The sequence below is a fragment of the Pristiophorus japonicus genome, chromosome 1 (genome assembly GCF_044704955.1).
Source record: "Pristiophorus japonicus isolate sPriJap1 chromosome 1, sPriJap1.hap1, whole genome shotgun sequence".
Taxonomy (NCBI): Eukaryota; Metazoa; Chordata; class Chondrichthyes; family Pristiophoridae; genus Pristiophorus; species Pristiophorus japonicus.
In genome coordinates, this window is record NC_091977.1 from 21,277,084 (window position 1) to 21,292,817 (window position 15,734).

The following is a 15,734-nucleotide window of genomic DNA, read 5'->3' on the forward strand; positions in this document are numbered from 1 at the left end:
CAAATTAAACTTTAAAACGTAAAATCAAATTAAAATTTGGTTGCCGGGCGTGATGATGCACTCCAGTCCCTCCAGTGCCCACCTCTCGCGGAAGGCCGGGAGCGTACCGGTGGACACCGCGTGCTCCATCTCCAAGGACACCCTGGACCGGATGCAAGAGCGGAAGAGAGGCAGGCAGTCAGGTTGAACGACCCCCTCGACCGCCCGCTGCCTGGACCGGCTGATGGCACCCTTGGCCGTGCCCAGGAGCAGTCCTACGAGTAGGCCTTCGGACCTACCCGCTCCCCTCCGCACAGGGTGCCCAAAGATCAGGAGAGTGGGACTGAAGTGCAGCCAGAATTTCAGGAGCAGCCGCTTCAAATAATAAAACAGGGGCTGCAACCTCGTGCATTCCATAAAAACATGGAACACGGACTCTGCCAGACCGCAGAAATTGCAGGCGGCCTGGGAGTCCGTGAACCGGCTTAAAAATTTGTTGCACGGCACTGCTCCGTGCATCACCCTCCAGGCCAAGTCCCCGATGAATAGTGGGAGGACTCCCGCAGAGAGTGCCCTCCATCGGGGACCCCCGCCTCCTCCGGACGGCAAGATGGTACGCCATGTCCTTGTGCATGAATCCCAAAAAGTTAGTTTGCAGGTGCAGCAGGTAATCAGGAAGGCAAGTGGAATGTTGGCCTTCATTACTAGAGGGATGGAGTACAAAAGCAGGGAGGTCCTGCTGCAACTGTATAGGGTATTGGTAAGGCCGCATCTGGAGTACTGCATGCAGTTTTGGTCACCTTTCTTAAGAAAGGATATACTAGCTTTGGAGGGAGTACAGAGACAATTCACTAGGCTGATTCCGGAGATGAGGGGGTTACCTTATGATGATAGATTGAGCAGACTGGGTCTTTACTCGTTGGAGTTCAGAAGGATGAGGGGTTATCTTATAGAAACATTTAAAATAATGAAAGGGATAGACAAGATAGAGGCAGAGAGGTTGTTTCCGCTGGTCGGGAAGATTAGAACTAGGGGGCACAGCCTCAAAATACGGGAGAGCCAATTTAAAACCGAGTTGAGAAGGAATTTCTTCTCCCAGAGGGTTGTGAATCTGTGGAATTCTCTGCCCAAGGAAGCAGTTGAGGCTAGCTCATTGAATGTATTCAAATCACAGAAAGATAGATTTTTAACCAATAAGGGAATTAAGGGTTACGGGGAGCGGGCGGGTGAGTGGAGCTGAGTCCACGGCCAGATCAGCCATGATCTTGTTGAATGGCGGAACAGGCTCGAGGGGCTAGATGGCCTACTCCTATTCCTATTTCTTATGTTCTCTATCCATGCTAATATATTACTCAACACCATGAAGTTTGAACTTGTGTAGTAACCTCTTATGTGGCACCTTATCGAATGGCTTTTTGTAAATCCAAATACACAATATCTCGGGGTCAGAGGGTCTAGTGAGAAGGAGGAACTGAGGGAAATCCTTATTAGTCGGGAAATTGTGTTGGGGAAATTGAGGGGATTGAAGGTCGATAAATCCCCAGGGCCTGATGGTCTGCATCCCAGAGTACTTAAGGAGGTGGCCTTGGAAATAGCGGATGCATTGACAGTCATTTTCCAACATTCCATAGACTCTGGATCAGTTCCTATGGAGTGGAGGGTCGCCAATGTAACCCCACTTTTTAAAAAAGGAGGGAGAGAGAAAACAGGGAATTATAGACCGGTCAGCCTGACATCGGTAGTGGGTAAAATGATGGAATCAATTATTAAGGATGTCATAGCAGCGCATTTGGAAAGAGGTGACATGATAGGTCCATGTAAGCATAGATTTGTGAAAGGGAAATCATGCTTGACCAATCTTCTGTAATTTTTTGAGGATGTTTCCAGTAGAGTGGACAAGGGAGAACCAGTTGATGTGGTGTATTTGGACTTTCAGAAGGCTTTTGACAAGGTCCCACACAAGAGATTAATGTGCAAAGTTAAAGCACATGGGATTGGGGGTAGTGTGCTGACATGTATTGAGAACTGGTTGTCAGACAGGAAGGAAAGAGTAGGAGTAAATGGGCACTTTTCAGAATGGCAGGCAGTGACTAATGGGGTACCGTAAGGTTCGGTGCTGTGGCCCCAGCTGTTTACATTGTATCTTAATGAATGGGACGAGGGGATTAAATGTAGTATCTCCAAATTTGAGGATGACACTAAGTTGGGTGGCAGTGTGAGCTGCGAGGAGCATGCTATGAGGCTGCAGAGTGACTTTAGTAGGTTAGGTGAGTGGGCAAATGCATGGCAGATGAAGTATAATGTGGATAAATGTGAGGTTATCCACTTTGGTGGTAAAAACAGAGAGACAGACTATTATCTGAATGGTGACAGATTAGGAAAAGGGGAGGTGCAACGAGACCTGGGTGTCATGGTACATCAGTCACTGAAAGTGGGAATGCAGGTACAGCAGGCGGTTAAGAAAGCAAATGGTATGTTGGCCTTCATAGCTAGGGGTTTTGAGTATAGGAGCAGGGAGGTGTTACTGCAGTTGTACAAGCCTTGGTGAGGCCTCACCTGGAATATTGTGTACAGTTTTGGTCTCCTAATCTGAGGAAGGATGTTCTTGCTATTGAGGGAGTGCAGCGAAGGTTCACCAGACTGATTCCAGGGATGGCTGGACTGTCATATGAGGAGAGACTGGATCAACTGGGCCTTTATTCACTGGAGTTTGGAAGGATGAGAGCGGATCTCATAGAAACGTATAAGATTCTGACGGGACTGGACAGGTTAGATGCGGGAAAAATGTTCCCGATGTTGGGGAAGTCCAGAACCAGTGGACATAGTCTTAGGATAAGGGGTAGGCCATTTTAGGACTGAGATGAGGAGAAACCTCTTCACTCAGAGAGTTGTTAACCTATGAAATTTCCTGCCGCAGAGTGTTGTTGAATATATCCAATGAACTGGCATCAAATGGGAGTTAGATATGGCCCTTACGGCTAAGGGGATCGAGGGGTATGGAGAGAAAGCAGGAAAGGGATACTGAGGGAATGATCAGCCATGATCTTATTGAATGGCGGTGCACGCTCGAAGGGCCGAATGGCCTACTCCTGCACCTATTTTCTATGTTTCTATGAGACATTGGTGGTTATGAAAGGCGCTATGTAAAATCCAAGTCTTTCTTGACCTTCTGATCTATTTTCCCAATCCACTTGAGCCAATTCTCTCTTAAGGACACTGGTTTGTCTCATAAAAGAGCACATGAGCAACGGCAAGAAAATAACTCATACTATCTTTCGTCTTTCAGTTAAACCGAGGCCCTGTCTGCTCTCTCAGATGGACTTAAAGATCCCACGGCAATACTGTGAAGAAGAGCAGGGGAGTTGTCCGCGGTGTCCTGACCAATACTTATCCCTCAATCAACATCACGAACAGATTTATTGGCCATTATCACATTGCTGCTTGTGGGACTTTTGCTGTGTGCAAATTGGCTGGCGCGCTTCCTCCATTACAACAGTGACTACACTTCAAAAAGTACTTAATTGGCTGGAAAGAGCTTTGGAACGTCCGGTGGTCGTGAAAGGAGCTACATAAATGCAAGTCTTTCTTGTTTTCTTATTTAATCTAATTTTTCTCATTTAACCTACACGGATATACCATAAATAATGGCGACCTTGAATGTACTTTGCTACACATTGAAAAAAGTTTGCTAGGCAGCCATCTCCACAGAACCACGGGCTGTGTTCTTATTTTTTTTGTATTTGTGCTGGGGTTGTGGGCAATGCTGGCAAGGCCAGATTAAATGCCCATGGCTAGATGCTCTGAGAAGGTGGCGGTGGGCCATCCCTCCTTGAACTGCTGCCCCTCTTGTGGTGCTTGTGCTTCCACATTGGTATTGTGAAGCAAAGCTGACCAAATCAGAAATAGATGCTTTAAATGTTAAGGAACGAGGAAGTAATTTTCATCTCCAATCAGCATCCAAATTTTCAAAAGGAGAGCAAAATGACTATGTTGTTCCATTTATTGGTGCCTTCACTGCTGCCAATTGCCACACATAGTGGGCCTCACAAGCATAAAACAAAATTCAACATGCTCATTCGTTCAAAGCAGTGTAATCAAGTGTATTGCCTCATTTTAGGGATCATTCACCAAGTTTTGGAAACGTAGACACAATTCCCTCACAATCATAAGACTTCTGCAGTGTTGCAGAACCTGGCGTAAAAGTCAATCATTCATGCAGGTTATGTGTCCCATTTCACACACGTGTCGTAAAGAATTTTATTTAACTGAAAAAGGGCACCATAAAAATAGGGCTCATAGGACACATTACAATATGATTTTATTGTAACTACAAATAGCAGCTATTATTTTTACATATACAGTACCAACACTTTCTGTGCTCCTCAAGGTAAGGGATATTAGCACCAAGAAAGTGAACAGCTTCCCATTTTGAGCATCAATCATCAGATACTCGCAAGTTGTCACACAGTGAGAGTCTTCCTCGCTGGGGAATTACCTCTATTGTTTCAACAATTCAGGTTGGAGCAAGTGCACGGCTCCCAATACTTGAAGTTACAGTACAGAAATCTGGATCTGAAATACAGACTCAGATTATTCCACAAGCTCTCCACCCCACCTCCCACCCAGTCTTTAATCCATAGTTCAGCCTCAGGCTTATTTCTCACCTTCAAATGATTCCTTGTACTGTACAATGTTTGGATGTTTCATGTTTGCCAACACAGCAACTTCTCTCCTCGACTCTTCCCTCTCTTTATTTGACATCTTGGAACCAAAAAAAGGAAATGGGAAAAGTCTTTGAAAAAGTATCATTCTGCCACGTCTTACATCAGTTACATCTTGCAAGACAAGATTTACTCACCCTGGAGATGTTGATTTCTTTGATAACATACTGTCTGCCATCTTCTTTCGAGTTCACAAGAATAGCTTTTCCAAACGATCCTTCTCCAATTTTGTTCACCTTGACGTATTTATCCATAGTGTTTGATGTAAAAGATCCTCATGCTCACGCTGTGTGAACAAAACGCAAAACATTTCCTTCAGCAATCCATTCCCAAACCAGATAATTGATTCAGAAAAATCGATCCACAGCTTACTTCAGATGCACAATCCCCAAATATAAATTATCACCCTACCACAGATTTATTGGGGGGGGGGGGGGGGGCGCAGAGAGAAAGAGTTAAGGAGGAGGGGCGGGAGAGAAACCTCTCTGTTGATGTCCACCTGACAGAAAATGTACTTTACTACCAAAATGATCCAAAACTCAATCTCAACCTAAGGCTGAACATCTATCTTTTTACTGCAGGAAGCATCTGTTCGCATCTTAATTTGTTTACTTCGACATTTACTCCATTGAATCAGGAAAGCATTAACAGGACCATTCCTCCAGCTGAGAGGACACGCAGATGGGCAAAGGCTTCCTCTATTTCCATCAAGATGGTAGCGCAAACTGACAAAACAATAAATAACTCTTGCAACCAGATAAAAAGTGAGACCCTCTCAAGATTATGTCTCCGATGTAGCAAGGTGTCCTGGCCAATATTTATCCCTTAATCAACATCATCACAAAAAAGAGAGAGATTATCTGGTCATTATCACATGGCTGTTTGTGGGAGCTTGCTCGAGAGCAAATTGGCTGCCACGTTTCCTGCATTACAACAGTGACTCATCATCGTCATCATAGGCAGTCCCTCGGAATCGAGGAAGACTTGCTTCCACTCTTAGCTTGAGTTTTTTGGTTCTCGTATTGGACTGTACAACCACCTAAGTCTCTGTCACAGGTCGGACAGATAGTCGTTGAGGGAAAGGGTGGGCAGGGAGCCTGGTTTGCCGCACACTCCTTCCCCTGCATGCGCTTAATTTCTGCAAGCTCTCGGTGAGGATACTCGTGGAGCTCAGCGCCCTCCCAAATGCACTTCCTCCACTTAGGGCAGTCTATGGCCAAGGAATCCCAGGTATCAGTGGGGATGTCGCACTTTATCACGGACGCTTTGAGAATGTCCTTGTAATGTTTCCTCTGCCCGCCTTTGGCTCGTTTGCCGTGGACAAGTTCCAAGTAGAGCGCTTGCTTTGGGAGTCTCGTGTCTGTCATGCGGACTATGTGGCCTGCCCAGCGGAGTTGATCAAGTGTGGTCAGTGCTTCAATGCTGGGGATGTTGGCCTGGACGAGGACGTTAATGTTTGTGCATCTGTCCTCCCAGGGGATTTGCAGGATCTTGTGGAGACATCACAACTTGAGGTGTCTACTGTACATGGTCCATGTCTCTGAGCCATACAGGAGGGCAGGTATTACTACGGCCTTGTAGACCATGAGCTTGGTGACAGTTTTGAGGGACTGATCTTCAAACACTCTTTTCCTCAGGCGGCCGAAGGCTACACTGGCGCACTGAAGGTGGTGTTGGATCTCGTCCTCAATGCCTGCTTTTGTTGATAGGAGGGTCCCGAGATAGGGGAAGTGGTCCACATTGTCCAGGGCCACGCCGTGGATCTTGATGTTTAGGGGGCAGTGCTGTGCGGCAAGGACAGACTGGTGAAGGTCCTTTGTCTTACTAATATTTAGCATAAGGCCCATGCTTTCATACGCCTGGGTAAATACGTCGTCTATGTCCTGGAGTTCAGCCTCTGGGTGTGCACAGACGCAGGCGTTGTCCACATACTGTAGCTCGACGACATAGGTTGGAACGGTCTTGGACCTGGCCTGGAGATGGTGAAGATTGAACAGCTTCCCATTGGTTCTGTAGTTAAGCTCCACTCCAGCGGGGAGCTTATCAACTGTAACTACAACAGTGACTACACTCCAAAGAAAGTACTTAATTGGCTGTAAAGTGCTTTGAGACGTTCGGTGATTGTGAAAGGAACTATATCAATCCAAGTCTTTCTTTTCCTTCATGCAAACTGAGAAGTGGTAAAGCGAAACACAAATTATTAGGTCTCATTCCAAAATGAAGTGGCCCAGTTGGTATAGGCTTCGGAGTGAAGTTTGATCCTCGTGAGGAACATGAATGAATACAGTCACTAATTTTCAAATTGTATCAGTTAGCTAATTACATGTCCCTACTAATGCATGTTTAAAAAACTCTGCCACAAGGCTATCTATAGCTGTATCGTGGCAAGCACGATTCCTACATTTCTCTCAGCAATATGATGCCCATCATCTGATGCGAACATAAACCAACAGTTTTAACTGGAAAGTTTGGAATCAGTTCAGAATTCATCAAGTACCTGATTTTGCTAGATGTACTTTTCCGCATGTCATATTGTCTGAGGGACCCCCCCACAAATCCTAAGACATTCCTGGTGACCCTCAGCAAATAGGGACACACCACACTACCTTCCAAAAGACAGTAGCACCAACCAAAGGATTAAAATACTCTATCTGCGCAGAAACTGTTCATCAACATAAATAACATACTACGCCAACATCATAGAAAATTTAAAAAGCAGAATTCTCAAGACATGCAGTTGCAGCCTACAGTATGCCTGCAGCTAGGCAGAAATCACATGACTTTGTGGATTTGAAAACCCATGTTCTACATTACAGGTTGAACCTCCCTTATCCAGAACCCTCAGGACCTAGCCTGTTCTGGATAAGGAATTTTTCCGGGCGAGGGGTGGTCACGTTAAATTGGATGGTGCAGGTACTGAGCAAGGGGATATCAGGGCTGGCTGGCTTGGGGCTGGGAGTGCGGCAGAGAGATCATTGAGGGGGAGCCGCCCCAGTGGATCGCGGGGTCAGACCAGTGATTGCAGGAGTCGGCAGTGAGGAAGGACTTCAATTTGTTCATGTCGGAGTTCTGCACATGCGCCACCCAGTGGCCGGGAATGGTTCTGGATGAGGGGTGGTTCCAGATAAGGGAGTTCTGGATAAGGGAGGTTCAACCTGTACTCTATTAATCATTTTCAAATATCTAAAAATACATTATGTACTCATTACCTTATGGTAATTTTTTTTTAATAATTTCCACCCTTAATAAATGTACACAAGCTAGAAAACACAAAATACAATTTTAAATCTGCTTATTTCGTAACACTGAACAAAGTTTGTGTGTATTTTTTCATGTTAACGAAAGTTTAGAAAGCACATGGTATCATGAGCCTTATAAATAGAGGCATAAAAGAATACAAAAGCCAGGAAACTATGCTAAACCTATGTAAAACACTAAGTTCAGCCCCAGCTTGGGAGTATTACACCCAATTTTGGGCACCACACTTTGGGAAAGACATAAAGGCTTTGGAGGGTACAGACGAGATTTACTATGGGTGAGGGATTACAGTTACATGGATAGACTGGAGAAGCTGGGGATGTTCTCCTTAGAGCAGAGAAGACTACAAGGAGATTTGATTGACGCATTTAAAATCATTAAGGGTTTAGATAGAGTAAATAAAAAGAACGTTTATAATTCTTAAGGGACCATAACCAGAGGGCACAGATTTAAGGTGATTGGCAAAAGCACCAGAAGCGACATAAGGAGAAACCTTTTTTAACACAACCAGTGGTTAGTGATATGTCCTTACATAGAAACATCGAAAATAGGTGGAGTAGGCCATTCGGCCCTTCGATGAGTTCATGGCTGAACAGTACCCCCTTCCTGCTTTCTCGCTATAATTGATAATTGATTCCATCATTTTACCCATTACTGAGGTCAACCTGACCGGTCTATAATTCCCTGTTTTCTCTCTCCCTCCTTTTTTAAAAAGTGGGGTTACATTGGCTACCCGCCACTCCATAGGAACTGATCCAGAGTCTATGGAATGTTGGAAAATGACTGTCAATGCATCCGCTATTTCCAAGGCCACCTCCTTAAGTACTCTGGGATGCAGTCCATCAGGCCCTGGGGATTTATCGGCCTTCAATCCCATCAATTTCCCCAACACAATTTCCCAACTAATAAGGATTTCCCTCAGTTCCTCCTTCTTACTAGACCCTCTGGCCCCTTTTATATCCGGAAGGTTGTTTGTGTCCTCCTCAGTGAATACCGAACCAAAGTACTTGTTCAATTGGTCTGCCATTTCTTTGTTCCCCATTATGACTTCCCCTAATTCTGACTGCAGGGGACCTACGTTTGTCTTTACTAACCTTTTTCTCTTTACATATCTATAGAAACTTTTGCAGTCCGTCTTAATGTTCCCTGCAAGCTTCCTCTCGTACTCTATTTTCCCTGCCCTAATCAAACCCTTTGTCCTCCTCTGCTGAGTTCTAAATTTCTCCCAGTCCCCAGGTTCACTGCTATTTCTGGCCAATTTGTATGCCACTTCCTTGGCTTTAATACTATCCCTGATTTCCCTTGATAGCCACGGTTGAGCCATCTTCCCTTTTTTATTTTTACGCCAGACAGGGATGTACAATTGTTGCAGTTCATCCATGCGGTCTCTAAATGTCTGACATTGCCCATCCACTGTCAACCCCTTAAGTATCATTCGGCAATCTATCCTAGACAATTCACGCCTCATACCTTCAAAGTTACCCTTCTTTAAGTTCTGGACCATGGTCTCTGAATTAACTGTTTCATTCTCCATCCTAATGTAGAATTCCACCATATTATGGTCACTCTGCCCCAAGGGGCCTCGCACAACGAGATTGCTAATTAATCCTCTCTCATTACACAGCACCCAGTCTAAGATGGCCTCCCCTCTAGTTGGTTCCTCGACATATTGGTCTAGAAAACCATCCCTTATGCACTCCAGGAAATCCTCCTCCACCGTATTGCTTCCAGTTTGGTTAGCCCAATCTATATGCATATTAAAGTCACCCATGATAACTGCTGCATTTTTATTGCATGCACCCTTAATTTCCTGTTTGATGCCCTCCCCAACATCACTACTACTGTTTGGAGGTCTGTACACAACTCCCACGAACGTTTTTTGCCCTTTGGTGTTCTGCAGCTCTACCCATATAGATTCTACATCATCCAAGCTAATGTCCTTCCGAACTATTGCATTAATCTCCTCTTTAACCAGCAATGCTACCCCACCTCCTTTTCCTTACACTGGCCACAGTCGATCAGCGAATGCCTGGGGGGTCTCCCCGGGTCTCTGGACAGTGGCCTGTACCCGGTCAAATGGAGAGCCGTCGTTCAAGCCCATGGCCTCCAGGATATCCTCCTGGAGAGCGGCCACTATTCGCTGACCCCTCTTACTCTCAGCAGAGAGAGCCTGACACAGGGCTGGGTCCAGTGAGAACAGGAGTAGTTTGCTCCGTTCAGCCTCATCGCAGTCATTTATGTCTCCTACCTGCTCTACTTCCATAAAGTGGACAGAGGGGTCTACTTTTCGGGTAAGTTTATTCACATGGACCACCATCTGCCGCAGCTGGGTCGCACTGTGGGGAAGCACGTATTGGTTCTGTAGGGGACCCTCAGCCTGACCCACTGAGGGTGGTCTGAATCTACTCTGCCTGATGGGGCACATTGGGCCTGGTCCCGGAGGTTTAGATTCCAGCATCTCATCCTGTCTCTCCTCCGGGATCCCCAATAGGGCTGCGGGAGAGGGCCTGTAGGATTCTTCCTCCCGACAGTCTGTTTCACTATGCTCCCACTTCCGTACCTCGGCTGGGCTGATAAGGCACACCACTCCTTTACTGGGTGCCTTGCTTTCAGCCCAGCCAAGGGCTTTTGCCTCAGCTAGGGCCAGAGCTTTGGTGTCGGGCCGGGTGGGGATTCGAGTCTCGGACACTTCCAGAGCTTTTGCTCCGGCTAGACCAAGGGCTGCTTTGGCTTCAGCCAGAGCCAGGGTGAGCCGATTAATTTGTTCCTGAAAGGAACGATGATCCGCCTCTGCCCTGCTGTGGCACGCCTGAAGCGCAGCCTGCAGCTGGAGACTCTTACCCTCTCCCTACCTTCCCTGGTTCTGAGCCTGGGCAAGTTCCTCCTGCAGTCCCCTGACGTAACCTTCTCCCTCAATTACCTGGGACTGAAAGTATTCCCTGTGGTTGCGATAGCTTTCTCTATCTCTCTCTCATTCCTGCCTCTCCCACTTTAGATCCAGATCCAGCTTTTCCCTTTCTTTGCTGGTCTTTACTAGCTCCTCTCTCTGCTCAGCTAACTCTGTCTGCAGGACATCTATCTGCCTGTCCAAGACCTGTATTTGCTTCTGAAAGCACATCAGCCACACTGCCTTTTCCACTGATCTTTACTCTGGGTCCACCTGGCTGCTGCGTCCTCAGGCCGTTCAGCCCTCAGCAGCGCCTGCACCCACTTCCTTGAGCAGTTTGTCCTTGCTGTTACATACCTAGCAATCCTACCCTCCATTTTATACTCCTCTCCACCAAGACTGACTGTCTCTTCACCCTCACTCAACGCACGTCCCTTCGTGGTCGCCATTGTAAGGGGAGCTTGGGGTGTGGGTTTGAATCCACACTCCCCTGGGGTTCTGCACATGTGATTTATGAGGATGGGTGAGTAATGAGGCACCAGACACAGTGGGTAAGAGTACAAAATGGCTAATGTTATTTATTTAGAATAGTAAACACCAAGATAGAGGGCATAGGAAGAGGTCATAAATAGCAGTAATGGCACAATCTCACTCAACATGAAAAATCTCGCAACAGGGAAGGGGAAAATAAGAGGTTAAAACATCCCACTCACACACAACCACACCTCCCACTTCCACCCTTCTTATCAATTCCTATCCTAAATTGAGTCTGTGAGGGGGTTTGGGCAAAACTCACAATCCTATCAACTCCGGGGTTCTGGGGGCACTTATTTCAGCTCAGGGTCCCTCTGGGGTGGGTTTTATGTTGTTGGTCGGTTCAGTTTTCCTCCTCGATGTTGCGTCGGTTTCTTCTCTTTCCCTTTCGGTTGGGTCCTAAGCAAAAAGCTGCTACAGTTAAGCACACCTTCCCCAGAGCGAGGGTCCTGTGAAAAACTGACTCAACTCCCAAAAGCTGACCCCAACCTCCAACCTCTGGTTGGTTTCCTTGCTCAGCTCAGCTGTGGGAAGTCACTGCCACTGCCTGCTGGTTTTCAGTCTCGGTGGCTTCGTCTGTGGAACTGCTGCTTCTTCCTCTGGTGGAGCGAGAGCGAGAGGGAGAGAGAGCTCTCTCTGGATTCAAGCTGCAAGCTGCCAGCTCCAAGCTCCAAGCTGACCCCAACCTCCCCCCCTCTCCAAAACCTCCCCCACCTTCCAAAACCTCCAACCTCTCCAGCTGCTTCTACACCCCCGGTGGTTCTGTCGGTCCTAGAACCAATTTAGTTCTGGCCTTTTCGCCCTCAAACTCAGTTGGTGGTCCATTGTGTAAGTTTGGGCGGGAAGATAGCTTTGAATATTTAATCAGAAGATGTCACAGGTACAAGCAAGTGTGAGGACAGGGGTATTGTTTCAGTGCACATTGGTGTCTAAAAGTCTGCTGGTCCTTTGTTACAGTCCTGGGAGTCAATCGGTTTGGGCCTCCCCTTTGATGGGCCATTGCTGCAGTGATTGTCCACTGTCCATATTAATTAGGTAGATGATGGTCCACATTCATTAGGGGCGAGTCATATTTTCAAACTGGGCCAGGTAGTCCCTATTGGTTGAGGATTTCCCCGCTTCAGGCCCAATTCGACCCCTGATTGGCCTGCCACAATGCATCTTTTCCCCCATTGGCCAGTGCCTCGGTCTCGCTTGTGAGCCAGACTCCACAATGTCTGTATCCTCCCACACGTTTCCCAGCCTGCCTGGTCTGAGGGTTTGGTGGCCAAAAAATGTTCATTTAAAATGAATAGAACGATCCCATGGTAGTTTTCTTGTCCTTAGGGTGTTTCAATAAAATGCGGCCGTGGATTTTTGAACCTTACATAAGGCAGCTGTTATATGTGCAGACTATAGATATACTCTCTGTATAGTTGCATATGATGGAGACTTGTGACCTGATGTACTGTCAATAAGGTTTACACTGTGTATATACAATGCAGGCATCACTAGCGAGTGCAACTGGTGGAGAGCGGGGTTTCCTACCCCTGTGACAGAGGCTGTCCAGCAGAGGGCAGTGCTGTGGGAGACATGAGGGTTATCTGCATAGGTGCCCGGCGCCCAGTATAAATAGTCTGCCCACCATGCTTGTGCCTCAGTCTGGAGTTACGAATAAAGGACCAAGGTCACTACAGTTTGAGTACAAAACATTGCCTCGTGGAGTCATTCATAAGTACATTACAGACAATAACAACTGGCGACGAGAATTATGCCTTTCATGCGATCTGGGGATTTAATACTATCTAGGGATAGTGTTAAATCCAAGGAAGAGGCATACAAATTGGTCAGAAAAAGCAGCAAACCCGAGGACTGGGAGAAATCCAGAACCCAACAGAGGAGGACAAAGGGCTCAACCGGGGAGGGGGAAAATAGAGCACGAAAGGAAGCCTGCCGGGAACACAAAAACTGACCGCAAAAGCCTCTCAGAAAAAGATTAGTGAAGACAAACGTAGGTCCCCAGCAGTGAGAATCAGGTGAATTCACAATGGGGAACAAAGAAGCGGCAGACCAACCGAACAAACACTCCGGCTCTGCCATCACGAAGGAAGACACAAACAACCCTCCGGAAATACTAGGGGACCGAGGGTCTAGCAAGAAGGAGGAACCGAAGGAAACCCCCACCAGTCAGGAAACTATGTTAGGGAAATCGACGGGACCGAAGGCCGACAAATCCCCAGGACCGATAGTCTGCACCCCAGAGCACCCAAGGAAGTGGCCATAGAAACAGCGGATTCACCGGCGGCCATCCTCCAACAGTCCATCGACTCCGGATCGGCCCCCATGGACCGGACGGCAGCCAATGCAACAACACCTTACAAAAATTATACAGTATAAATGCACACGAGGAGCATACTTAAGAGGAGGTCGCTCGGTGACCAGTTACCTTTATTACTAAGACCTCAAGTGATGAAGTTGGGTGGAGCTTCCCCTTTTATACCTGAAAGTTCAGGTTAGGAGTGTCTCCCAAAAGTTCACCCCCTTGTGGTCAATGTTCTCAAGCTGTACAACTTGGGTCAGCTTATACATGGGTGACAATGATAGTTGAATACATGACATCACCTCCCCCCCAAAGTCTTATTGGGATCAAAGGTTAAGTCTTTCTGGTGGTTTACGCCCCCTTGCAGAGCGCCTGACTTGGGGCTCCGGTTGTTGGGCGCTGGCCTAAATGTCTGCTGTTTGCGGTGCCTCAGGCCTGTCCGGGCTGCCCACAGTGACTGAGCTCTCCTCCACTTGGTTCCGGTGTTCGGTCACCTGCGGTGGAGTGAACTCTACATCGTGTTCTTCCTCTGCTTCTTCTATGGGGTTGCTGAACCTCCTTTTAGTTTGATCCACATGTTTGCGGCAGATTTGTCCATTGGTAAGTTTAACTACCAGAATCCTATTTCCCTCTTTGTCAACCACAGTGCCTGCGAGCCATTTGGGCCCTGCAGCGTAGTTGAGGACAAAAACAGGATCATTTACATCAATACATCGCGCCCTCACATTCCTGTCATGGTAGTGATATTGTGACTGGCGCCTGCTCTCGACAATTTCTTTCATGGTGGGGTGTATAACGGATAATCGGGTTTTGAGCGTCCTTTTCATTAGTAGCTCTGCGGGTGGAACCCCTGTGAGCGAGTGTGGTCGGGATCTATAGGCCAACAGGAGGCGTGATAAGCGGGTTTGTAGGGAACCCCCTTGGAATCTGAGCATCCCCGGTTTGATTATCTGCACTGCTCGTTCTGCCTGGCCGTTTCAGGCCGGCTTCAACGATGCCGTTCTGACATGGTTGATTCCATTGCCTGCCATGAAGTCCTGGAATTCAGTGCTTGTGAAGCACGGGTCATTGTCGCTGACCAAGACATCCAGTAGACCATGGACAGCAAACATTGCCCGTAGACTTTCTGCCGTGGCAGAGGATGTGCTTGAATTTAAAATGGCACACTCAATCCATTTGGAGTAGGCGTCTACTACAACCAAAAACATTTTTCCCATGAAAGGACCGGCACAGTCCACATGGATGCGTGACCATGGCTTGGCGGGCCAGGACCAGAGGTTAAGGGGGGCTTCCCTGGGTGCGTTGCCCAGCTGAGCACACGTGTTGCACCTGCGAACACAAAGTTCCAGGTCTGCATCTATCCCTGGCCACCAAACATGTGACCTGGCAATTGCCTTCATCATGACAATGCCCAGGAGCTCATTGTGAAGTTCTCTGATAAACTGCTCATCTGTCTGCTTATCTGGGGCATGACTACTCAGTTTCCCCACAGTAGGCAAACGGCCTGAATCGAGAGTTCATCCTTGCGCCTATGAAACGGTGTAAATTTCTCAGGGCTGCCCCGTACGTGGCTGCCCAGTCCCCATTCAGGACACATTTCTTAACTAAAGACAGTAGCGGGTCTTCATTTGTCCAGACTTTAATCTGACGGGCTGTCACAGGTGAGCCTTCGTTTTCGAAAACTTCAACAGCCATGACCATCTCAGCATCATGCTCAGTTGCCCCCTCAGTGGTGGCTAGTGGGAGCCTGCTGAGTGCATCTGCGCAGTTTTCAGTGCCCTGTCTGTGCCGAATTGTGCAGTTATAGGCGGCTAACGTGAGTGCCAACCTCTGTATGTGTGCCGATGCATTCGCATTTATGGCCTTGTTGTCGGCCAAAAGGGACGTCAGGGGCTTGTGATCTGTCTCCAGCTCAAATTTCCTGCCAAACTGGTGCATTTTTTTTTTACTGCATATACACATGCTAGCGCCTCCTTTTCTACCATCCCGTAGCCCCTTTCTGCATGGGACAGACTCCTGGAGGCATAAGCTACCGGCTGTAACTGACCATTGGCAT

At 47.4% G+C, this 15,734-nt stretch overlaps 1 protein-coding gene across 7 annotated transcripts in view; it reads right to left on the bottom strand.

The window, feature by feature from the left end:
• Positions 1-15,734, bottom strand: part of nek1 (NIMA-related kinase 1) — a 226,766-nt gene that overhangs the window by 207,283 nt on the left and 3,749 nt on the right. For all 7 annotated transcript variants that reach the window (XM_070878030.1, XM_070878068.1, XM_070878050.1 and 4 more), the window contains exons 2-3: positions 4,838-4,986; positions 4,644-4,740 (exon numbers count right to left, since the gene is read on the bottom strand). In XM_070878030.1, coding sequence (XP_070734131.1) covers positions 4,644-4,740; positions 4,838-4,954 — 214 coding nt within the window. In that variant the 5' untranslated portion in view covers positions 4,955-4,986. The remainder of the gene's footprint in view (positions 1-4,643; positions 4,741-4,837; positions 4,987-15,734) is intronic.